The 26,967-nt window shown below is 39.6% G+C and overlaps 1 protein-coding gene across 2 annotated transcripts; it reads left to right on the top strand.

Annotated features, from left to right (window-relative positions):
- Positions 1-1,269: 1,269 nt before the first annotated feature.
- On the top strand, positions 1,270-25,055 carry LOC129953988 (uncharacterized). Of its 2 annotated transcripts, none has more exons than XM_056067563.1 (17): positions 1,270-2,388; positions 2,512-2,687; positions 2,771-2,929; positions 12,377-12,516; positions 12,584-12,765; positions 12,843-13,234; positions 13,301-13,605; positions 13,678-14,119; positions 14,198-14,248; positions 14,318-14,359; positions 19,335-19,379; positions 19,447-19,559; positions 19,624-19,694; positions 19,768-23,614; positions 23,685-23,959; positions 24,023-24,224; positions 24,355-25,055. In XM_056067563.1, the coding sequence occupies exons 1-17, from the start codon at positions 1,960-1,962 to the stop codon at positions 24,621-24,623; spliced, it is 7,140 nt and encodes a 2,379-aa protein (XP_055923538.1). In that variant the 5' UTR covers positions 1,270-1,959; the 3' UTR covers positions 24,624-25,055. The 2 variants fall into 2 exon arrangements, with proteins under 2 accessions (XP_055923538.1, XP_055923537.1); XM_056067562.1 differs by having other exon boundaries at positions 1,271-2,388; positions 24,304-25,055.
- The last annotated feature ends 1,912 nt before the right edge of the window (positions 25,056-26,967 follow it).

The raw sequence follows: 26,967 nt of genomic DNA, 5'->3' as shown, positions 1-26,967 counted from the left end.
AAACATTGGAATTTGTTTGGTAGGTCGTTTGTTGCTTTCATTAAAAATATCTAAAAAAATTTCCTGATTAAAATCCACCGAAAAACTTTTACTGACACAAATCTGTCATTGCAATTGTGTGAAATTGGAACACAAAGAAGTGGAACGATTTGTATTGTGTCAAATATCGATTCAAATTTTTTTCCGGGTCGATTTCAATGATATCTATAACTGGCGCCTTTCGTTGGAACTATAACTGGCGCCTTAATGATGAAATTTAATTTTTACTTAACAGCTGACTGCAAAATGAAAACAAAATTCCATTTCGTTTTACTGATAACGTTCCATTTTTTCACTGCTCAATAAAAAAAAAACAATATTGATGGAATCAACAACAAGAAGGAGGTCCAAATCTCCTTGTTATTTAATCAAATCTCAACCATTCCTGTGTGCGAGTACTGTTGTCAGGAATGGAAGGGACCTACAATTTTAGGCCGAATCCGAACGGCTAGTTTGAGAAAGCACTTTTTCATGACAAGAATTACTCTTGAAGGATTTGTCAATTCCTCGCAAGAGGCAGTACCGCGAAAATTAATTTTTTTTTTAAATTAAGGTGGCACAGGCAGGGATTGAACCCAAGACCCCTTGCATGACAGTCCAACGCACTAACCATCATGCCACGGGTACTACCCTTGTTATTTAATACCTCGAAGTTATTGACGTACATTTACTGATTGCTATACACGCTCCGCAGTTAAACATTTCAGATTCCTGCTGTTTCAATTGTTACTGATGGATTTTACTGATAGATATAACCAGCCCTTAAAAGTAAATATTTCAAATTAAAACAAATTGAAATAAATGTTTCCGCGTCCAAAAGTCGCCATTAATATTATTAATTTTCGAATATCTGGCGAAAATTCATGCTGTGTTTAAAGAAACTGGAGTCATTTCTTACCTTAACACAACCACCTATTCTAATCAAAACCTAATTGATAAATACATCCAAAATTAAAATAAAATTCTATTAATTATTTACTCTCTTCTGAGTTCTTTCGCTTGTGTTAATTTACCCTATAATTCTGTTTCTCCGTTCAATTAATTCCAAATACACCATTCAGCGCCAATCAACAAATTGTTTTCCATCTCTGAATTCACCCACCCGAAATCTAGATTCCATTCCATGCAGTGCTCGCCTCTGTAGTGTAGTGTACTGTGTGGGCAATTGGTATCGGGAAGGGGCAGTTTTTCTTTCCCTTAAACTCAGTCAGTCAGTGCTGTATACATCTAGGCGCAAATCATTTCTGTCTTCAACTTCAACCCTTTTTCAAGTTGTGCTAAAGTGTTCAAGAAAGTCCTTCCGAATTGTCATTAAACTTTTCCAAATCCTCTTTTTCAGTGTTCTCTTAATGGTGCATAGGTCAATACTTTCCAACAATTATTAATCTTTCTCCAAGAAAATAATAATCCGCACCGAGGCCGACATAAACAGAAAGAACTAACTCCCCCTCGGTGCTCGGTCGGTGTCATATGAATATAGCGATGGTCGGTAATCGGTCTTCGGTGATGGTTTATGGTGAAACAGGTTCATCGTAAATGTCAAAACTGAATGCAATTTTTATTTTTACAAAGAGAGCAACTAAACAAAATGCTACCAACTTCACTCTCATCATACGGACCATCCATAACTTTATTTGCTGAATGTGTCCGAATTGTTTGGATTGCGAAACGACGTTCACACATAAATTAAAAAAAAAGAAAAATAATTCTACAAAAATATATAATTACAAGTGAAAGTGTTTAGTTGCATTCTTACAATTTACATCCAATCATTTATTAAATATCCAATCTTCTTTACGTTCAAAGTGGAGTGCAAAAGAACAATCGCTGCTCCACGACGACGTAGTGAAAAGGAAAACCACCAACCACACTTCATCGTGTGTCCAAGTCCAAGAGAACGAGAACATTTTTGCTCGCAAAATGGACGAAGCTGCTACAGCCGATACGAACTGCAACAGCACCAGCAGCAGCATGAGCTCTTCCTCGACACCAGCAGCATCAGCAGCAGCGGCATCGGAAGCGGCAGAAGCGGAAATTGCATCTGGATCTGCAGCTTCGGTGGTAATTGAGGATGCTTCATCTTCAACAACATCCTCGTCTTCTGCATCTTCATCATCGTCTTCATCCTCATCATCATCATCGTCCTCGTCGTCTTCATCCTTATCTGGTGGTGAAACCGAAGCCGATGGCAGTCCTACGAAGAAACAACCAAAATTTGGCAAGCGAATTCAGCTTCCGATTCCAATTAAACAAATTGTTTCACTCGATCAATTGAGGCAGCGCTTCGCCGACACGGCAATGCCACCCAAAGAGATTGAAGTGATCGTCAATAGTCCCGACTCCAAGAGGGTATGTTTTGCTTTTTAAAAAGTTTGTGATGTGACCTAAATTTATTCTGTGTAAAAGAAAAGTCTCTCTTGAAACTTGAAATACGAAACAAAAACAAAACAATCTTGAAATCTTTTGTTTTAGAAAACTGTGAAAAAACTCAAACATAGCCCAAATGAGTTCTATACATTTTGCACATGCCCCCAATGCCTGGAATATCGGGAGGTGATACTGCAACTGATGGATGACCAGATGAAAACGCGCAGTACGTGGGAAATACTCCAAGCAACGCTGAGGAAGGCCTATCAGCCGATACTTAAGTGGGTTGACCAATTAAACTTATTTATTTAGTTTGTTTTATAATGTTTCTGCTTTACTTGTCGTTTCTGCCGGGCGTAAATAGGAATACCTTGGCACAGAGGAAGTATGAAGAGTTTCTGGAGAGGGATAAATCTCCGTGGCGAACAACGGGCGACATGAATCATGCCAAGGCTCAGCACCTGAACTTCATATGTGATCTATCGCTGACAGAAAATATGGTTTCAGTGCTTCTCAGTGCGCTGTGAGTATAAAGTTTGTTTTGTTTTGATTGGATTAAGGTGCATTAGTCATAGGATGCACGTTTTATTTTTTTGAATTCTTTGTTTTCATTAGGTTTTATTTGTATTGTTTTTGTTTTTTTTTTTCTGTTTGAATTTAAAGTTGTACGAACTTGATCTCGAAGTAGGAACTTTAAAAGCTTTTCGTTATACAAATAGGTATAAGTAGTCTGTTTAGAAAACGTAGGTACATATTTTTTTAAAGATCATGAATTTTAGACAAGGGTCACCGGAAATAAAAGGTCAAGGGTAAGCTAAGTTGCAAAATAAATTAATTAGTAGGGTTAGGTTAGGTTGAAGTGGCTGCGGATTCAGAATCCACACACTTATTCCAAAAGAAAAGGCCCATTGTGATACCACATGAATCTAGAGAATTAAGAAGGAGATATTTTATATCCTTCTTAGCCAGTTCACTGGGATTATCAAAAGATCAGCCTCCCAGATAAAGTTTGTGTCTTAGTGAAAGAGCAGGGCAAGTGCAAAGGAGGTGAGAAATTGTTTTGTCTTCTTCCTCGTCCATACAGCTCCTGCAGAAGTTATTTGAGGTTACACCAAGTCAAATTGCGTATCTGCCTATTAGACAGTGTCCCATAAGGACACCCATTAGGGAGCTAATATGAAGTCTGCTTTGAGATGACAAGTCTTTAGAGCGCCTTAGGGCCAGTGAAGGCCATATGAGTTTTGTGGCTGCGCATGTTGGTAAATTGTTCCACCTAGAGTTTGCTATCGCAAAAGCTGTTTCTTTTAGCAGAAGTTTAAATGTAGCTATCGGTATACCTATGGTATGCCGGTTCCATTTTTCCCGAGTTCATCGGCTCTACAATTTCCCGTGATGTCTCTGTGGCTCGGCACCCAACATAGGTGAATTTTAAATTGCTGCTCCATCTCCATAAGGGACGATCGAAAATCGAGGACCGTTTGAGATTTGGTTGAGACACCGTCAAGGGATTTGATAGCAGCCTGACTGTCAGAGAAGATGCGGATATCAGAGGTTGATATCACGTTTTCTCTTAGCCAGGAGAGAACCTCTTTGATCGGTAAAATGTCCGCTTGGAAGACGCTACAATGATTAAGGAGGCGGAATGAGATGCTTAGATTAAGCTTTTCTGAGTACACACCACTGCCAACTCCCTCATTTGTCTTGGATCCATCTGTATAAAAATATATGATTTTGTCATCCAGGGATTTTATGTCTTCCCATTCATCTCTGCATGGAATGGATACCTAAAAGGTTTTTCCAAATAGGGGTTTAGGAATAGTGTAGTCTATGTACTTTGGTATAGAACCAAAGAGGTTCAAAATAATGGAGTGCCCCACATTGTTGTTGGTCCATTGAGATGTGGCGTTGAGTCTTATAGCTGTACTCGCTGCCATTGGTTTGCTAAATATGTCGAGGGGTGTCAGGTATTGGAGAGTGTCTAACGCTGCTGAGGGTGTGGTTCTTAATGTCCCGCTCCAAAAAATCTGAAGCCAACGAAGTCGATTCTTTTACTTAGCAACTCGCTCTTGACGTAGTCTAGTTTTAAATGAACGTAAATGCATTTGGCATTGGTGGATTATTTACCCTCCGGTGGGTCGGCTTCCCCTTTGGTATGTAGATCGTTTCCCAATGCTAATACTCTTTGACCATTATTGTTAGTCCCGGCAGGTGTGTTATTTCTACTGGGGTTTCTGTCTCGGGAAAAATTAGTCCTCGTATTAACATTATTCCTATTATTACTTGGTATACTTCTATTGTCATTAGGACGGTTTGTGTTAAGAAGATTGTTATTAGTTTGTAATGACGGATTTCCGTGATGTGATTGAAAAAATTCTTGATTACAGTTATTGTTAAAATTATTTTGTCTTGGGGAATTGGGAGAGTAGTTATTACTGCGAAAATAATTCTGTCTCGTAAAATTTTTGTTGGGACAGTTAGAATTATTATAACCAGATTGATTAGTTTTGGGAATAATTGGTATTGTGGGCATACCTGACAGTTTCCGTTATTGTTACAGTACTGGGAGCTAACTCTAGCAAATGGGTTATGGTGGGTAGAAATGGCGATCTCATGGCAACCTAGCCTGAGATCCAATTAGCGCTGTAGTGCGCCGTTTTGATACCAAAAACTCGTTTGACCTGTGATAGAAAGGGAAAGATTTATAGAGAAGCTTCATAGCGATATGTTAGTTAGAGCCATTTTGTCGCATTGAGAAAAAAGATTAGGTCTCTAATCTTTGTCTCAGATAGCTCATCAAGTTCTTGAAAGAATGTTTATCCAAAGTAATTCATTCTAGTGTTTGCCAAAGCAGGACATTTGCAGAGGAAATGGATGATAGTTTCACTTTCTCTTTGGTCACTACAGCTACGGCAAAAAGGTGTTGTAAGAGATACCCAACTTATCTGCATGAACTCCTATAGGCCAATGTCCGGTACAAACCTCAACAATCCTGGCTATGTCTTGCCTTGGGCTGCATAGAAGATCGTTTGTACGGGTTTTGTTATAGCTGGGCCTCAGAAAAGATCCCAGAACCAACTCCGCACTCCATCTTTGAGCCGTCAGTAAAGATGGTTGTGTCGAAACCTATCGACAGGATGTCATCCTCCCAATGTTCTCTCGATGGGAAAATAACCTTAAAACCCTTACTAATTTTCAAAGTAGGAGTGCAGTAGTCAGTGTCTACCGAGATAATATCTGAGGGAATCAATTTCATTGTGTTGCTGTGACCATACGGTTTTGACAACAAGCTATTTGATTCCTTCAGCCTAATAGCGCTGCAGGAAACTATGTATTTAATACAAAGGTCGATTGGTAGAAGATCCAAAATAGCGTTTAAGGCGTCCGTTGGGTAAGTAGGCATGACCCCTGTGGTGCCCACGCAAGCTGTTCTCCTTCTAGAAGTCGAGGTAGCCTGAAGGGCGGTGCTTTAGTTTTGGTGGTAAAGAGCAACAGTTCAGTTTTACTTTGGGTAACTCCTAGTCCACAACTCGTGGTCCAGTTGTTAACTTTCTTCAATGCTGACTACATGATTTCACTAAGCAAATGGGTTATAGCATCTTGCATTTTAGTATGTCTTGCACTATCGAGAATGATTCTATATCTATCGTTAACTCCCTGTTTGAGAAAAGCTTATCCTCTATGTATGTTCATTTGCTATAATAAGTGTTTCTCGAGCTTCTTCCGCTTCCATACTTATTTCCAGTTCGGTCATTTTTGATATCAGTTGTTCTATTTCAGAAACAAATTCTCGCATAGTCGGTTTCTTTGACACGACCTATCTAATTAATAATTAATGCTTTCTATTGTATCTTTGTCTCCAAATTTGGAAACTAAATTTGTTCAAAGTTTTGATCTTGGCGGCTCCTAGTTCAGTTAATGCCCTACCTTGAATTTTACATTTCAACAACAATTTGATTAGCATAAGCTGTGAATCTTTCTTTAAGGTGTCATGGTAAAATTCAATATTATTGAGACAATCCCTAATATTTTCGGTGCGTTTGTTATTTTCTTCGCAGGTTAGTACAGGCAATTTTTGTGCCTTACTGAAATCAAATTCGGCCATTTTGTTCAAACTTGATAATGGCACTTTTTCATGAGTTTCGGGGACTGACTTAATTTCCTGATTTTCTTGGTCTGAACCTGGTTCTTCTGAACTATTCTTATCTTATATATATCTTATATATTGTTTTTTACGATTGCTTCTACAAGCTCCCCAAAATCTTTAGCCGTGGATGTCAACTGAGTCAGATACTTATGTTCCTATTCTGTAAGATTTTTTTGATTAAAAATTGTGAAGTGTTCAATGAAAATATTCCACAACTGTTAAATTTCTTTTAATTTTTTGTTTGCTCCTTCGAGTTTTCTTTTGCGATTGGGGGATTTTTTTAGGTTTAGATAACAGTTTTTTATTGTGCCTAAAGCTTCTTCCAAAGTCGAGCAATCCATTAACCAATATAAAAATTTTAAGAAAATTTGTGGGTTTATTTTTTATTTGAAAACAAATTGTACAGACATTCTTCTATTTATGTTGTTTTTGACTATTTTTTCTATTCTAATTGCCTTATTAAATTTCCTTACGATTAAGTCTCTAATGTATTTGGCGAGAAAAATAATACTAATTATAATTACGATAGACGCTACATGTATTCCATATTCATATTTATCATTGGACTTCGATGGTTAGGAGTTTGGGGCCTTCTCTGGTTTGTACGGTTTCTTTGGGCCTTGTTGGTTCTATTAGTAGTGCCTTGTCTTCTTTAATTAAATTGGCTGCTAAGGCCAGTTGGGTTTGCTGGGACATCTCCTGGCAAGATCGCCATGCAGTGCGTTGGACTCTGCTAAGTTTGTAAGTAATTAATAAATATGGTCAAAAGAATAGAAACAATAATTAAATGTGTCCGGCAAAAAATCTTAAATTTAAGGCCTGGAGTTGAATACCTTACGGGCTGGAGCTTCGATGTTCATTCGCTAGCCATCTTAAGAGTTGAACACGCAGTTTTTATACCAGTGGCAAGTCGCTGTACAATTCGTATACCTCCTGATTAAATCTTCTCCACCAGATGTTTCTTTGCCTGTCGACACAAATCGGACCATAGATCGTATGCAGAACCTTCCTCTCGAAGATACCGAGAGATCCTTCATTCGCCCGAGAGAGGGGGTCTATGCTTCCATTCAGCAAGACTGGGATGATTAAAGTTTGTGTATCTTTGGTACTTCGCGATAGTGCCTTATTCTTCCAGAGCTTACTTAGGCCACAGAAACAGCGATTAGCAAGGGTAATTCTACATTTGATCTCCGCGCTGATATCATTTGCAGAATTAATAGCAGTGCCCAGATAAACAAATTCGTTTACCACCTTGAAGTTGTACCTTTCAATTGTCACATTTTGACCAAGTCTACGGTGTGAATCGACTCTATTTGACGACAATAAATACTTCTTCGCCTTACACTCGATATTAAAGAAGGCACATGTTACTGCTCGCTTGTTTCTTCCCATTATGTCGATGTCATTTTCATATCCAAGTTATTGTGTGGATTTTTGAAAGATGCCACTTGTACTGTCGTTGGTGTTGCGCACCACTCTTTCAAGAACAATATTAAAGCAGCTACATGACAGCGCCTTGTCGAAGTCCTCTGGTGGTTTCGAAGGTTTCGGTCTAGTCTGTTCCAATTTAGACGCAGCAACGAACATTTTCCAACATCATCCTGGTAAGTCGTATAAGTTTGGTAGGGATACCATAACTCGTTCCTGTCTACACTGTCTGAAGCTGCTTTAAAATCGATGAAAAGATAGTGTGTTTTGTTGTTATGTTCTTGGGTCTTTTGCAGGATTTGCCGTAGAGGGAAAATTTGGTCGATGGTAAATTTTACATGTACCAACACTCACCCTATCACTTATTTGGTTTGTGTTATTACCAGCATGCCGTACTTTAGGCACTCCTGAGACGTCAATTGCCGTCCCATTCAGCTTTACTTACCCTGCTGAGGATAAGCATTAAGCACTCAATACTCATAGCTCTTATCTGCTTGTCCTCCATATCCCCTAAAAACGTCTACCTTAAGCTTAAAAAAAAAAACACTTACTGTTCAATTTATGAATGCGATCCAAAAGATTTACTAACTACGTGACTAACTCCTTTAACAATTTTTTTTTTTGAGATTTAAGCCTAGTACGCTGCTGATGCGAAACGAAATTTCCCATACAAAAATGACATGACGAAATCATAAACGAAAAATTTCGCTGTGCTTTTCGTTTTTCAGTACGCTGCTGAACAACGAAATGTGTCATTTTAGTGGATAGCTGTACTAGATTTTTTAGTACAATTCTCCACTCTTTTCGTTCTCAATTTAATTGCCCGGTATATTAATTGCTTGCGAAATTTTGACGCATCAGCAGCGTACTAGGCTTTAGGCTAAGAGATTTTTGAAATGGGTGGTTTATGCTGATTATTTTAGTTTCCTTGATGAAGTCTTTTAAATTCTCCTGGAGCACAGTTCCTTGCATCTCTCTCTATTGCTAGCAAGATACCTCAGCTGGGACCACGTCTCCAAGTTTTGGGACCGAGCTTCCTTCATTTTTCTCTTGGTCTTCCAGGCAGCCTTCTACCTTGAGGATTCCATTGAAAACACTGCTTTGCTATGTTGTCGTCCGGCTTCCTCAATGTATAGCCAATACATCGCCACTTTCTCTGCGCGATTTCAACATGCACTTTTGTTTGCCCAGTCCTGAGCTCATCGTTCATCGTTAGATATGGTTTGTGGCGAACGGATGTTTAAGATGTAACGTAGACAGCGGTTGACAAAAATTTGCAACCTTCTCGAGATGCCAGCAGACCACTTCCACTTTTCGCAGGCATATAGCAGCACTGATTTTACGTTGGACTCAAACAACTTTAACTTGGTACGGAGCGCTATTTTCCTGGAGTTCCACACTTTAGAAAGCAAGAAAGACATCCAGGTCCTTGCATTAACTTAATCTTACTGGCATTAATCCTTAAGCCACCCACCTCCCTATTTTGTTGAAGAGAGTGGCACATTTGGCTGAGGTATCCATTTCTATTTGCAATTAAGATGTCGTCAGCATAGTCCAAATGGCTTAATGTTTCCTTCAGGCGCCATTGGATACCCAGTCTCTCGTGTTCACCCACCGTAGCAGTCAGAACAGAATCGGTGACAATACATCACCCTGTCGCACTTCAAATGCGTCGGAAAGCTGTCCATTGTGCAGAACGAAAAACCTTGCGTTGTTGTAAGACTCTTTTATTATAGCAACAATTTTGTCAGGAATGTCTCTAGCAACAAGCGATCTCCAGATAACATCACGACTAACGCGAACGAAGGCCTTTTCAAAATCGACGAACATGAGGTAAAGCGTCGATTGATACTCCGACGATTGTTCAATAATAATTCGCAATTCCCGCTTGATGCCTCTTGAGCGTAAACTTGATCTTAGATTTTATCCTCTCGAGAATGATGGTCGCCATTAACTTTTGAAATACGGACAGAATGGTGATTCCACACCAGTTATTGCAATTCTTAAAATCACCTTTTTTTTGGTAGCTTGACGATTACCCTGTCCTTCCATCCTCGGGAAAGTCGTTTTCCCAAACAGACTTAACAAGTGGCAAAAAGATACCGGCAGCCAAGTCGGGGTCCACTGTGAGGAATTCGGCAGGTATGCCATCCAGCCCAGCTACTTTGTTGTTCTTTAAAAGGTGTATCGCGGTTCTTATTTCCGTGCATGTCGGGGGTCAGTATTAATGTCTGGTAGATCTACGTATGTCCGGCAGTTTGCATTTGCAATCTGGTCATCGTTCAGCAATGTACAGAAGTGCTCCTTGCTACTGTTATTGTCTTAAAAAATGTGTGAAATAAAAACTTCAAGTGACAAATTCAAGGATTTAACCCAAGACCTTTGGCATGACAATCCTACGTATTAAACGTGGAGCAAGTCCTGCATAAACTACAATTTTACTTTAATGCATTCATAAGAATTTTTCTCAAGCTTTTTGCATTGTCGTTTTCCATTCCGAATATTGTTTTTAAATTTTCTTCACTTACGTTCAATTTAATTGCTTTTTTGTTGCTGTAGCTGGAAAAAAGATAAGACCTTGAGCATCTCAGAATCCTCATACTGATTTGGGGAACACAACTTATTTTCTCAATCTGGTTTCGTGTATATTTTTATAGTATTTGGAATTTAAAATCATCCTTGCAGACATTTCAAGTGCGCTTTTTTTAGGAAAACAAGTTGGCAATGATGCGCCTCTTCATCGCAGTGTAATTCTATACTGTAAGTGAATTCGGTTAGATGCCATAGCAAAATGCGCGGAACTTAATCTTGATGGAAGCTATATTCACTATGTTAGACATTCACACTGTACTTAAGGAACTATTTTGTATTCTAGAAGTATGGGAATGTATTGCAATACTAAAAGAAATGTTTAGTAAACAAAATACTGTCAAATTTCATTTGTAAGGGAACTGGCCAAATTGGCATTCAGGGAAATGAAGAGGAAGACTCCTTAGCAAAAAATGCACTTCAACTCTACTGTGGAATAGGACAAATCTTCAATCAAAACAAAATAAGAACATCATAAGCTTCGAAAATTGCATAAGCTTAAGAAAGAATAACCTAAGGCCACTGTACTCAAACGACAGCTATGTATGATTTAAGGACATTGTCAGTCGCTTGAGCAAATAAAATGTAAGGAAAATGCTATTCGCACATGCTCCAAAAGAGACATTTATTGGCACATAACGAGGTGGAATATGACAAGCTCCCCTCTCTTATAATATCGCAAATACTCAATGAAAGTGATTTGTTTAGAAGGGCGATACAAGAGATTCAATTTAAAGTTTACGCTACGGGTCATTCATTAGCTTCTATGATGAAGGTAAACCTACACAGCATTGTACAATGGGGAATAAAAAATCGTGTAGAATTTAATGATTCGAAAACGCAATGCTGTCTTGTATCGTTAAAGCCCTCTTTGCCACTATCTATGAGTGGCACTTGCATCAACGAAACGGAAAATCTTGACATCCTCGAAATGTGCATCAGCAACCACCTTTTGTGGGACGATCACATACACGATGTTGCCAAAAATGCCGCAAGATAAGTAAATAAATCCGTTGAGAACTAGGGCCTAGTGACTTACTACTCTCAACCAATCCTGTGTGCGAGTAATGTTGTTAGAAATGGAGGGGACCTACAGTTCATATGCTGAATCCGAACGTCTAATTTAAGAAAGCACTTTTTCATGACAAGAATTACTCTTGGAGAATTTGTCAATTCCTCGCAAGAGGCAGTACCCGTGAAAAGACTTTAGATGGCATAGGCAGGGATCGAACGTTTGAGACGTTGCAAGAAATGTTTCTCTCCGTTTGATCTGGCTACAATCTACAAAACCTATATACGTCCGAAACTTGAATATAACTCTCATCTCTGGGTTGATGCTCCAGGAACTTATTTTGAAATAGCCATTTGCATTCCTCCCATTGAACCATTTAACCGCAAGACCCGCGCTTCTAGGAATGCCCATCAGTTTACCCTTGAACCCAACTTCGGCCGTATTATGAAGAACAGAGATTCGTTTTTTAGCCGTACTACGCGAATGCGGAACGCCTTGCCACGCTCTATCTTTCCCTGTTATTGTTATTTCCCAATGTTCAGAAATTTAAAATCAATGTACACCGACACCTCCTATCCAACCTTTCCCTCTTTTCCCAATGCTCACATATTAAAGGTATACAAAACCCTTTTAATGTTCGCTAATTATAAAAAAAAAAGATTGTATGATCATTGACTTAAAGCGGGAATCAATGATCAATTCTAAAGGTTTCTTATACACTTGTTTATTTAAATGTTACATTTGCCACGGTAAATAATCTCACCACTAACGTTAATGTATATAATTTTTTCTTAAAGACTTTTGGTGGATGATCCTCATCAACTATTTGAATTAATGAATTTCCAAATCGAATGCGTGGTCAAAGCTTATTGGGAAGGTTTTGCGGAAATAGCAAAGATCCAAGATAAAAAAATACCAGCCGAAGATATGTTATCCTGTATGTATTATAATTTCAATAAATTCAAACTTTTAATTAATTAAACAAAAACAATTTCTATTAACAGATGTCCTAGATGGATACGAAGAACTCTGTTCAGTTTCGGAAAGCATATCAAGGTTTCTTTTCGCGTTTGAAAATCATCATCTTAACAAATTTTGCTTAACATGGACAATGTTAAACAAACGAATGTACCAACAGTATGTTTATTTAAATGTAACCGATACTATGTTGGCCTGTATTATTACTGTAAGTATAAATTTTCTGAAAAGTATTAGCCTCTGCCTGCCTTGGTTTTAAAATTCTCCTCTTTTTTTGTTTTGTAGCTTAAAGAGGATGAGTTAACTAAAAAACGTTCAACTCTTATTAAAAAGTACATTCAATTTGATGATGAAATGATTCAAATCGACAGAACTTGGAAAGAAACTTGGGTGGCTTTAAATTTGTATAATCTATCGGAGGAAGAACGAAACCGTAGGACGCGTTTAAAAACGATACACAGCATGTTTGATGTTATTCGAAACGATGTCACGGGAACATGCACCCAATGCATAGATATTTCCGAATGGGCAACGAGTGAAAATCGTCATCTGGTTTGGCAAAGCATGCTGGCGTTTATTGCCAAATCGAGTGTAGAGTCTTTTAGCGGTCATATAAACACACTGGTGTGCGATGACAAATGCAAAGAATGTAACGAAATGCTAGAATATCATATCGGGTTAGTTTTTTATAAATTATTATATTTCTTAAAGATGAATTATTGAGTTTATAATTTTATTTAAAGATCTTGCAAGTGTGTTACATGTGCAATTGCTGGAGGACCTCTACCGCCAAAGAGATCACCGAATTCAACATGCGTCAAGTGTCTTACTCTTTCGCGTGCCGAGAAGGATGGAACACTATACGAGTCGAAAATTCTGAATGTCTGTGCCAGCGACGATTTGTTTGCATACAAGACGAAAGATAAACGACGAACGAATAGCGTAGAAGATTTAAGTGATGCCTCATCGCTTAAGGACGAAGTCTTCAACGAGCCTGACGAATTGTACGAGTACCACTTGTCTTGGGCGGTTTTCAAGCATCTAAGAGGTAGACTTAAATAAATATCATTTGCATTTCTTCAAGATACAAATCATGTTTTTTTTTTTAAATTGTTTTTAGATCGAAAACCGTTTCATTATTCAAAGATAGAGGAGAAGTACTTCTGTGTCAATTGTAAATTACCCTCGTGTCTGCTGGCCAGAAAAATACTTAATAATGAATTAGCGCTAGCATTATCCTGGCATCTAATTGATCATTATCAACCACTCCTAATGACACACGAAGATCTAAATATTATGTTAAAAAATATCATGGTATACAATCAAAAAGTGGTTACATCGAAAGTTGGCCTCGATCCGAAACTTGACGATGAAGTTTTTAAAATCTATTGGTCTTTTGCTGTTTCGGTTATTGCGTGCTATTTTATAGACTACGATGATGATAGTTATTTAAATTTAGATTATTTTGAGTTAGCAAATAATGATATACAATTGCTTACGTCACGAATTAAGGGTGCAGAACAGGATGGGAAGTTTTTTCAGTTTCTTGATAAGATTTCTGTGTAAGTTTTTAAACTTTTGTGGTGTGGTTATAATATTTGGGCTTTCTTTTAAATACAATTTAATTTCTTTTGTTATAGATTGGCATTAGCTGAAATGGACTTGAAAGACAGGAGCAATAGAACTTTTGAGTAAGTTGTTTTTTGGTTTTATTTTAGTGTCATATGATTTGTAATTGTGTGTTTTTTTTGTATCTATAGTTCGTCATCGGAAGCATCAAGTGTGACTGATAGTCCTGATAGGTGAGTTTTATAAATAATTTCATGTTAACATTGACCGAGATAGCTGCACTGCAGGTTTATAATCTCATGGCTTAGCTCGCCGAATATTAGAACAATGAACATCTTCTTTTTTTCAAAATATGTCTAATCAAGTTAAATTCAGAAGTTATTTCTCCAACCTTTTCATTGCCAAACCAGGAGTTCCCCAAGTGCGCTTATAATAAAAAAGGCAGTTCTTAAGAACTACCATTCTTTATCTTGGCTATCAATGATGTATGTACCCCTTTGTATACGCTTCAGTAACATCTTACTCTTTGCCCATGAAATGAATATCTTTAAAAGTATAAAATATCTAAACAATCTCTTTCTACTCGAAGAGGACATGAACAGTTATGTTATTTGGTGCAAAAAGAATGAGCTAAACCTTAACTTGACTAAGGCAATGATATTCTCTAAAAAACGTCCAATTATAAAATAATTACCAAGGTCTAATCAAAAGTAGCTTCTATCGCAAGGGAAGGTTGACAAAGATTTTGCCTTTAGTCATCAACTCTTGAGTGATTTGACTAATGATTTATTAAACTGTATACTTTCAAATTAGCAAGGAGTTGATCACAACATACAAAACATACAATAATTGCTGGATGTTTTCCAACATCACACTAATCATGCCATGCATGAGCATGACACTATCTCATATGCAAAATACTGATATAGTGTAAGAACGAAAGTAATATAGAATTATTGTGCTAGATACTTCAAGGTAATTGATAGAGTTTGGCATCTTATCGAAAATTCCTGCTTTCAGGACTTATGGTTTTAAAGATTGCATTATTGACACCAAAGATATGTATGTTTCAAGCTCTGTACATAGTTGAAAATTCAATACGAAACAATCTCTGCAAACTGTACAAACAATATTTCCTCGATATTTTCCAGCAATCCCTTAAAGGTTCTGCTTCAATCCTCCAACACTTTCTCATCTAGTTCGACGTTATACTCACGTTCTAGCCATTTGGTAGTCGATGACTGGATCCCGATGCAGGATATGTGTCAATGTAAGAAAGTACTTTGGCTGCTTCAGCAAATTGTAAAAAACTCCAAACCTGGTTTGCATAGCACATAATTATTCCCATAAGCTCTTCAAGAAGTTTTTATTTAGCTCTTGGGGTAAGGCCAATATTGACATACTCATGTTTAGTATTATGGGTTACAAATTTTAAAAATATGACAAACAGGATATTTAAATCCTTGCATAGATTTAAACCCAGAAGCCCTTACCAAAATCCCTACAAGGGAAGAATGGATGGAAACAGGATCATAATAACAAATCACGTATCGGGTTTTACAGACGAGTCCATAACGGAGAAGAGGGTAGGGTCTGCTATCATTTCATACACTACTTTGCAGCCTTTTTACATTTTTTTTAAACAAAAACAGACATTTTTGTTGATAGCCAAGCAGTAGTCGAAGGGAGCTACGTTCACCAAGCGAGGTCAATGCGATTACCCTTCGCAAGGATAAACAAATTGGTCAAGAAAGAATCAATGCATAAAGAATCGAGGCATATTGTTGTTATGGTATACAAACCAATAGATCAAATAAATGGGCCGCTCCACCAAAGTTTTCTTGAAACCGCAAACAACAGGTGGCGGCTCTTAAAACTTAAAAGATTCCGATTAGTATATGACCAAATATTTTAAGGGGAAAAAACAAAATACCTAAGCATACCTATTGGGGCAGCATATTATTTTTCAAGGACTAAGTACAAATAATTCCTCCAGTCAATACCGATGATAAGTCATCCAAAAAGAGCAAAAGAGAAGTGGACTTAGCAAACAGTTCCTGTATTGGTATGAAACCAAATGGTTTACATTCAAAACTTTTCTTGAGCGTTTCTCCCAATAAAAATATACATAGTGGTATATAGAATTATCACTTTTGAGATTTCCAGAAGTGGTATGTTGCAGTGCCTCAACTGGATTGAATTTTTTAAAAACTAAAAGATTAGTTACTTACTTAATTAAGGTGGCGCTACAGTCCTGTGCAACTAGGGCTTCTCCCAACAAACTTCTCCATCTAGCTCGGTCCCTAGCTAGATGTCTCCAGTTTCGCGCTCCAAGTTGGGTAAGGTCACTTTCGACCTTTCGGTCTACTGCGCTGTCTGCTATTCTGCGTTTTATCTCAGCGCTGGTGTTGTTTTCTGCGTTTACAGCGGAGCCTAGGTAGACGAAGTCCTTGACTACCTCAAAGTTACGCCTGTCGATGGTGACATTTTGACCAAGACATCGGTGTTGTAGGTCCTTTCTTGACGACAGCATGTACTTTGTTTTGTGCTCACTAACCGTTAAACCCAATTTTGCACCCTCTGCCTAAATACTTAAAAAAGCCCCATTGACATCATATTCCGATTATGCCAATGTCATCAGCATATGCTAGTAATTGGACGGACTTTTAAAAGATAGTCCCTTTAGTGTTGACGTGTGAGCTCTGCACTATTCTTTCAAGTACGATGTTAAAAAAATCGCATGAAAGCGCATCACCTTGTCTAAAACCTTTTTGAGGTTTTCAACCTTTATGGAGCAGCGTGAATTCTCCACGGTCATCCTGCACAAACGGACGAGTTTGGCAGGGGTGTCAAAACTAGACATGGCTCTATATATCTCGTCCCTGTAGTTGCTGTCATACGCGGCCTTGAAATCGATGAAAAAATGGTGTGTGTCTTTTTGGTGGTTTTGAGTTTTTTTTCCAGGATCTGCCGTAATGTGAATATTTCATCAACTGTGGACTTTCCTTGTCTAAAACCAAACTGTTGACGATGAGTTTTAAACGTTCACATATTACGGCAGAGAAGATTTAATAGGCGATGTTAAGTGGAGTAATTCCTCTATAGTTGGTGCAGTTTAGAGGGACTCCTTTTTAAAACAATATTGAGGTTCCATTCATCTTGCATGCTTTCTTCCGATCATATCTTGCAGATAAGTTGGTGCATGCTCCTAACCAACTTATCTCCAGCTGCTTTAAAGAGTTTGGCATTCAAGCCATCCGCTCCAGCAGCTTTATTAGTCTTCAACTTAGATATGGCAATCTTTACTTCGTCTAAGTCGGGAGGAAGGGATTGTTGGCTTTCGTCGTCTACATTGAATGGATCATCCTGCCTGACAGCGGAATTCAATTCTTCGTCGCCGTTATACAGTCTGCAGAAGTGGTCCTTCCATATCCTTAGCATTGACTGCGATTCCACTATGATGTTACCACTTTCATCTTTGCAGCCTTCTGTTCTAGGTTTATGTACCTGTGAATTTCGTTTCACCTGTTCTTTAAAACTTTCGTACTTCATTCCTGCTTTAAAACCTCTCAAAATCTTCGACCACACGCTTCTCATGCCCTCTCTTTTTCCTTCTGAGAAGTCGGCGTTCCTCTCTCCTCTTCTGCTCATAAGCAGCTCTCGTCCTTTTATGCAGCGCCGCTTTGTATGTCTGTTGCTTGGCTGCATTTGCCTGCCGACATTCCTCATCAAACCACTGGTTTTCGATACATTGTGTTGGCGGCAGAGAACTTTGAGAGAGGTTACTTGTAACTCGGGCGGAAAAGGATTTTTCGATCTCTGGCGATTGTAGCCGTTCGACGTTGTACCTTCTAACAGCACCTCCTTGTTTTGCCTTGGGTCTGGAAATCCGAAGTGCTACAACGAGGTAGTGGTCCGAGTCGATGTTAGCTCCTCGAAAAATTCGTACATCCATGATGCTGGAAGCGTGTCTGTCTGTCTGTACTGTTTACCATGATGTTTCGCCCCGCAGCAAATTCTATGAGCCTGAATCCGTTGTCGGAAGTGTTGTCGAGGCTGTTCTTCCCCGATTATTCCACCAAAGATATCTTCCCTTCCTAGCTTGGCATTAAAATCGCCCAGGACTATTTTAATATCGTATCTAGGACACTGCTCATAAGTTTTGTCTAAGAGCTCGAAGAACATATCTTTGGTGTTGTCGTCTTTCTCATCTGTGGGGGCGTGCGCGCATATCAGGCTAATGTTGCCGAATTTAGCCTTGATGCGTACGGTCATGAAGCGATCATTGATGCAACTATAGCTCAAGACTTCTTGCCTTAGTCTGGCTCCAATGGCGGAGCCGCATCCAAATAAGCGCTGTTGGTTTTCGTGGTAGCAGTCATAGTAAATATAGCAGTTTTTCATCATCTTTAGGACCAATTTTAATACTTTAAGCGAAAAAAACACCATCGAGGGAAGACTCTATTTTGAACGGTTGTCATTTACTTCTGACAGTTTTTTGGTTTAAGTAAAATGTCTCTTTTTTTTGCGAACCGTTTTGAATTAATTATTCCCCTCATTCATTCATTCTTTTTAAAAGGCTTGATTTTGATGCCCTCAGGAATATCAAAAAGCATATAATATTTCAGGTTGCTGCTTTACACTCTGTATCAAATCATGGTTCTTTGGTTTTCTGGTTTCTTACACATTGAAAGAGTCGTGCTCTAGTTAAATATTCCTTCTCCTCCTTTTAAGCAATGTAATAAGTGCGCTTCTAGAAATTCTCATTATTTTGCCCTGGAGCCTAACCACAAACAAGTACTGCACGAATATAGGACGCTTTACCACACTCTGCCATTCCAATTGCAATATTTTGGAATTCAAAATTATATTAATTTTCTTTTCTAAAGTTCGGACTGTGTTTTACATACATAAAATAAATAAAAATAAATTGGATGGCGCATTAGTCCGTTGAGAACTAGGGCCTAGTGACTTACAACTCTCAACCATTCCTGTATGCAAGTACTGTTGTCAGGGATGGAGGAGGTTTTACATACATAGGTAAAGAAAATCCGCTCCTAGTAAAAAAGCTTTTTACCAGTGTGACATCCGTAAATCTGTAAAAATACCTTATACCGGGTCCAGTCGTTAACTTCTAACTTTAAAATAATCATTTAATTAATGTTTACAAATTTATTTATCCCTCATAAATTTCTTTTATTTTTACAGAATAAAACACAACGTAGCACAATACTTAAGAAGAGACACTAGCAAGTGAGAAAATAATATCACAGATTATTTAAATTACAAATTAATAACCAAATGGTTACATCATTTTCAGATTAACCCATAACACCGAAGAAGTTCGAACTCCTGAATCAGAACCACCGGAACCTGTTACTCCAACAGAATCTCTTCCCCCTAAAAAATGTGGGAAAGATAAAACGAAAAAATGTAACTTCATCTTAAATTATCTTAATTTCGTAGACAATTAACACATACTCTTTGATTTTTGTAGGTTGTTTTGATCACGCTGATCTTTCGGATCATTGCAAGGAAAACCATTCGAGCAAGAAACGCATCAAAAAGGTTTGTTAAAGAAGCTTCCATTCAATCACATCCAAAGCCTCTACTCTATGACCTTAATTTTGTTATCATTTAGGAATGCAATCATGCCCGTATGAATGAAACTCGAGATAGATTACGCAAGAAACTCTCTCAATTAGTAAATGCACGCAAAAATGTAAAAGCACCAATTTTAAGGCCACCTCATCAACAGCCGCATTGCTCAAAGACACTTACTCCACCTGAGCTGGATGAACCCAGTTTAGCAGACTCCTCGAAGATCGACGAAGACGATGATAGCTTGGAATGCCTGAGTACTTTGTGCAAACGAATTACCCACCAACCCCATAAACAATTACCACAAACAGTAACAAAAAAGGTGCCCCCTACACCTCAGGTTCAATCAGAACTAGCACAAGCTCAACAATTACCAGTTGATGCACAGGTGGCACCGCCGCCTCCACCACCACTGGCAGCAGTAGCTGCTGCCAAAAAACGATCAAACTCCAATCAAGGCATAAGTCCATCGGCATCGGGAAGGCAACGTGCTAATGAAATCTTTGCCCTGCTCGAAAATCTCCCAGAGGTTAGTGTTAAGAAATGGGTTAATGATACTCTGAGTTACATTGAAGGTTCCAATGAAACAAAAGGACCAGTCAATGAAAAGAAGGCGGCCAAAAAAGCAAAACAAAAACAACGCCGAGAGGAAATGAAACGTATCGCCGAGCTGCAGGACCTGCGTGCTCAATTCCATAACATTTATCTGAGGGAGTTCACGTCCAAAAACGAACTGCGTTTTATGAAAGCCTGCAAGAAAAAAGACAAGAAGAAAATCTCCGAATACGAAGCGAATGTCAAGAAATTGAACAGAGCAAAAGCAAATGTAGAAACTAATATCCTAGAGTTGATAGCCACAGTAAAGCAAACCAATTCCGAGTTTAAATTTTCCTATCTGCCAACCAAAGAGCAACAAATCGAGAAACTCCAGATGATCGCAAAGGAAATTATAACTGCCAATAATTCGCCCCAACCAAAACCATTGAATGTGCCGCCAACAGCTTCCACCACCTCGTCGGGAACGGGAACATTGCCGCATGCAGCAGCACCACCGCCAGCCGCCACCGTTCTATCACAGCAGGAGAATAATCTGAATGGGGGAGCCTTCTACAGCATCCCCTATGCGAATGCAAACAATTTTCCGCCCTTCGTTATGCCGAATCTGGTTGCCTCTCAAAATGTACAAATGTGCTATGCCCCTAATCAGCCAACGGATATGTCCGATCCCTCCAAGCGGATCGTCACTATACGGCGAGTAAACTTGCCCAATGTACCCGAACCACAGGTCACGGTGACAGCCAAAGGTTCCTCTCCCGACAAGGACAAGCTGCTGTACACTTTTGTCAATGGACAAATTGTTCAAACAAGTCAACAGCAGCAACAACAACAACAGCAGCCGCACCAGCAACAGCAGCAGCAGCAATCGGCAGCTCCCCGAAAGGCTCCAACGCCTCCTGTTGTGGCGAATGAAAAAACCAAGACTCAACTGAAGAAGGAGAGAAAACGTGCGAAAAGACAAGCTGAGCTGGAAAAAGAACAAGCTCGACTGGCTCGCGAAGAAGAGCTGCGGCGTGAGGAGGAAATGAAGCGCGAAGAAGAACTCAAGCGACAGGAGGAGGAACTAAAGCGTCTCGAGGAGGAATTGAAGAAAACTTCATTATCCTCGTCGAAGGCGAGCTCGAAGAAAGCAAACAAAAAGAAGCAAGCCAAAGTGGAAAAAACTTCCACAAACAACAAATCTAAGAAGGTTACACCAGCTCCTTCGGTAACCAGCAATAGTCAAGCCACTACTCGTGAGAACTCTGTTTGCAGCCAGAAGGTGAAGCCCAAACCAATTGTTCAACTTCGCGAGAAACCTCCGGAAGTGCCGGAGGTGAATTCTTCAGTGGAGCGAAAAGACAAGGAGAAGCGTCAGAAGTTCATTGACAATGGCCAATTTGATAATAATCAATTCAAGATGTTGCATTTGGACGATTTCGTTTCGTCCGATTCGGCAGATTCAGATGCGGAAGTGGAGGAGGAGATTGAAGTTAAAAAAGAACCGATTCCAGTCCCACCAAAAGCAAAAACTTCTGAACCAGTAGCCACTGCCATTGCATCTAACATTCCAAAAAAACCCGCAGAACCAAAGGCAAAGTCTGTTAAGCAAAATCAGCAAGTTCAACGAACTGGGTCAGTGGAAAAGCCTTCCAAAGATCAGAAACAACTGTCCTCTTCATCTACATCTAATTCAAATTTGAATCCGAGTTCAAGGCGAGGAGAGAATAGGGATAGAAACAATCGCATGACAAAGTCAGTTCCAGCCACTTCATCTACACAAGAACGCAGCAACACTAACAACAACGAAAGGAACCGCAACTCGAAGCCCAACAATGCCCCATCAGCAGCAACTACAAATCGAAGACTGTCTACTCAATCACAACCACAATATCTTTCAACTCCTGCACCATCAGCCACAACTCAACAAGGCCAACAACAGCAGCAACAAAAGCCATCACACCGCGAACAAATGTCGTCAGAAAAGCCCAAACGATCTCGAAAGTCGAAAAACAAATCTCAATCGGGTAACAACTATGGCCCAGCTACTTCCAGCACTTCGTCAGCGGCTGCTCATGGCCAGCCTGGTTCCAAATCAAGACGAAATCAATCTGTGATACATTCTAGTGGTGGTGGCAAGATGATGGAACCTGGCAATTCGCTTAACCAAGCCATGCAGAATCTTCGTTTAACCTCGAATAACTATCCCCAGTTACCACCACAAGATCAACAACAACTTTCCCATCATGACAGACACCATCATTTGTTCTCTCAGCAACTTGCCTCGAATGTCAGCATTATGGATCAATTGAATCGCGGTGTTCAGGTGGAGAATCTATCTCTGCCTCCAGGTATAACCCTGACGAAGGTTGATCCGAGCAAGAGTGAACAGCTACGTGCCAAATCTGAGTCGATTAAGAGACTTTCAAAGCCCCTTTCCTCTCAGGCTCCAGGATCCAATTTGCATGCATCACAGCCTACAATTATCACGCCTGGATTCTATCCGCACATGTCGAGCTTCGGGCCCTCAGATCAAAGTGGGGTTATTATGGTAGAAGCAATGGGAGCCTCCACAAAACCACAGCAGCACCATCAACAACAACAACAGCAGCAGCAACAGCACATGCCACCCAATGATGCTTCAAAGGTGTCTAAGAATCGAAAGCGACGGAACAAGAAAAAATCCTCCGACACATTCAAAGCGTCAGCAACTGGACAAAGTAGAGCCGATGCTTCATCAACATCATCATCGGGCCAGCCGAAAATGGTAACATTAAGAAATCCTATGTTTGGCAATATGATGCCACAGAGTAGTCCATCGGTATTGCCCATTCCCAGCCGTGTACCAATCGCCCCACTGCCCATGGATCAGCCGGCTTCCATAATCAAGAATGAGAATGGAATGTTCACAATCCGGAATCCGGCGTTGCAGGCTGCTGTTGCCAATGGCATGCCAGTTTCCAATTACCGACAGTTTGCAGGAAACTATTACACACCGCCGCAGGAGAATATCGCTCCCAGCAGCAGCAGTTTGGGCAATCCTAACCTGGCCAGTTCGTTCTCGTATTTCTCAAATAACACCAGCAACACCAGCGCCAGTGGCAATGTCCGCCCCAACAGTCAGACAATTCCTGACGATCCATTTGCCATCAATAGCAATGGCTATGGATGTGACCTCAACAATGATGGTTCGTTGAGAGCCAATCCAAGTGGTGGCAAGTGTATCTCGGCAATTGGAAGCGAAATTAAGACAGCTCAGCAATTGAAGCAACGATCAAAGGATTCACAATGGCAGAATTATACTGCAGCAGCTCAAGACAGCACGCCAGCTGTTCCAAGTCAGGATAATGGTGAGTTTTTTTATTTCATGATTTTCAATGGAATTTTGTATGACTTTTATTATTAAATGTATCTTTATAGCATGTGGATACATTGGATCATCACTGCAATCCAACTATTACAACGGCTATGATGTATTCTCGTCGAGTTCGGGGGGAAGTCAGCAGCTATCCAGCAGTGGCAGTTTGTTTGAAAATAGTGACTGTCCATTGCATCACAATTGCGAAGACTCTCCGCCTCCAACAATAACTGGATTCAATCATTATCTGGATGGAATTCCCAATACCGGGATCATCCGATACGACGATGCTTCGTTCTTAAAGACCTTAATGCCGGGACAGAATCTAAACAACGAAGTGAGTGTCACTTTAAATCTTCATCATGACTCAGTATTGATTGTTTCTTCATGTTCCTTTTAGGTGTCTATTCATAATGTGAATGATTCAAATTTCGCACGAAATGCAACATCACCAGTGGCTCATCGTGTTGAGATAACTCCAGTTTATGGTGGCAATCGTTCGTCGGCAAATCTCTTCAACAGCAGCTGTTCCAATGCCAGTCAATACTCGCCCACAAAGGGTTTTGTGCAACCAGCCCATTTGGGAGCGGCCGAATTCACAGGTGAGTGTTTTTGTTCATTGTTAGAGGTGAGACCAAGTGATCTCAAAAAGGGTCTCTTCTTCTACCTCTATTTTTGTAGAAAATCTTTTCACGCCAAACGCGTTGCTTAATCTAAACGACTTGGATTCAGGTGATCGCGATGTGGAGTCCTTCAAACGCTTCAGTTATGATTTCGAGCCACCGAAAGAGAAACAAAAGGTCAACATCAACATCAACGATTTGTTCATGAAGGCCAGCCGGAGTGGCAATAGCTCACGTTCATCCCCATACCTGGATGATCCAACCCTGGCGTTGGATGGTTTTGTGCAGAATTTGGCAGCCCTTAAACTTACCGAGGAGCAGTTACCATCTGTTAATGGCAACTTGAATGCTGGCACCAGCCCCAATGGTTGGTGGTAAGTGGTCTACCATCATCTTCTCTGCTACTTGACAAACCCTCACTCACCCTTTCGTGGATTAACTATATTATTGGATACGACGAGACTTAACTGGCGCTCCAAACTACTATTATTGATTCAGTACATATAAAATATTACTTGTAAATTCTACATCGATCTAAATGAACAAGAGTTGACAAACATTGATGATGAGGAACGACCGACGCACGTGACGCTTGAATGAAGGGACGATGATATAATATTTTCTCGGACTTTGATTTTGGAGCAGTTTACTTCGTTAAAAGTATTTATAAAAAAAGATTCGTTTCTTTTTTTCTATAAACAAAATAAACAAACAAACATTAAAATAATACAAACAAAACAAAAAAGCGAAAAAACATACATGTTTCTTTTTGCAAATATTAATAAATGTGATGTAAAGTTTTAAGAGCAATTTTTTGTTTTTATTTTTTTTTCATTTCGTTGGGTTTCAATTCTTGCAAAATATTTCACTTTAAATAAGAAAAAGAAATCTTGAATGTCGTCAATGGGAATTTGCCGAAGATGCTATAAGCTCTAAGGTTAGTGCAACCTACAAGTAGATGAAGATCGGAGCAAAGTTGGGTAAGGCTGGGTTTGATTGGTTATCAGTAGGACAACGAAATATATGTTCGAACTTATTTTTTTGTTAACATCACTATTAACAGGAGAGCTGGAACTTAGTAATAAATGAATAACTAATTACTCTGGAAAGAGAGGGATACAGAATGTTTGCTTATGCGGACGATGTTGCTATTGCAGGTAACGGGTAAACATCCCAATATACTAAAAGAACTATTACAAAACGCTTTAAATAAGCTCACCAGATGGGCAAATCGGTGTGGACTAGGCTTTACCCACAAGAAATCAACCTTGTCCTCTTCACAAGGAAATACAAAGCCCCACTCATTGACCCTCCCCTCATAAACGGTGGACTACTTAAATTCTCTGAACAAGCAAAATACTTGGGTCTCATTTTGGATATGAAATTAAGTTGTAAACCTAATATTCAAGAGTAGCCCTGTTCTCCTGTAAAATGGCCATTGGTAATAAATGAGGCCTACAGCCCCGCATTACACACTGGCTATATATCTCGGTCATAAGGCCGATCCTTACTTATAGAGTAGCGGTATGGTGGACGGCGCTAAATATAGCGACAATCGCGATAAACTCAGCAAAGTTCAAGGAACACCCTGCCTGTGTATGGGAGGAGCACTTCGCTCTACCCCCTCCGCCTCACTTGATGTTCTGTTCGAACTAATACCGCTGGACATTTTCAGCAAGCAAACGGCCGCTTATACAGCCATACGGCTTCAAGCCTCCTCTCTGTGGATCAATAATGGAATTGACCACACTACAATTTTGAACTCGTTCAGAACTATAAACAGTAATATTGACTCCACCATACTCCATCCTCAGTTTAATAACTATAGCTTCAAAGTGGCTATATCTTCCATGTCTTCTTGGGAGAATACATCATTTTTGAACAATGATCCTATAAACTTTTATACAGACGGATCAAAAACGGAGAAGGGGGTTGGTGAAGGCGTATACTCAGATAGACTAAACTTAGGCCTCTCCTTTCGTCTACCCGATCATTGTAGCGTGTTCCAATTCCAAGCTGAAATCCTGGCTATAAAAGAAGTCCTATCCTGGCTTAGAGAAAACGTTATATCAACTAATGATATACGCATCTTCTCGGATGGCCAAGCTGCGTTAAAGTCCCTAGACTCTGTCTCCACTAACTCACTTACAGCCCTAAATTGTCGATCATCTCTTACGGAGATGGCTACACAGTTCAACATTCACCTTTTCTGGGTGCCGGGCCATAGAGACATTCCAGGAAATTGCAAAGCTGACGAACTTGCAAAAAGCGGAACAGCTTTACCTCTGCTGGCTCACAATGCTAGCAATGATTTTTGTAGGAATTGCATGGACGAGGAGGAGGAGACAATCTCTCCTCTCTTCTGTGCACATGCCCTGCCTTATCACAAAGACGTAGAATCCACTACTTCAACAATACCAGCGATCTAAAAAATTCTGACATTATTTGTCTCCTACGCTTCATTAGGAGCTCCAATTGGTTCGAAGAGTTAAGCTGATGAACTGATCCATGTAGTATCTCAACGGAACATACTTTGGTCTAAGTGTGTTGGACTTCCCAACCAACAGCCACGTTAACCTAACCTATCATGCAAGGAGATGAGCTATCATGAAGTATCTTTAACCTATTCCTAGATCTGAAAGAACGCAAGAGTGATGTCAACTTGGAAGTGACTGTCTTCAAAAGAACCTAACAGCTTGGCTATGTGAACGACAGCGACATC

This window comes from Eupeodes corollae, chromosome 1 (assembly GCF_945859685.1).
Source record: "Eupeodes corollae chromosome 1, idEupCoro1.1, whole genome shotgun sequence".
In the NCBI taxonomy this organism is placed as follows: domain Eukaryota; kingdom Metazoa; phylum Arthropoda; class Insecta; order Diptera; family Syrphidae; genus Eupeodes; species Eupeodes corollae.
This window is presented reverse-complemented; position numbering and strand designations above follow the sequence as displayed.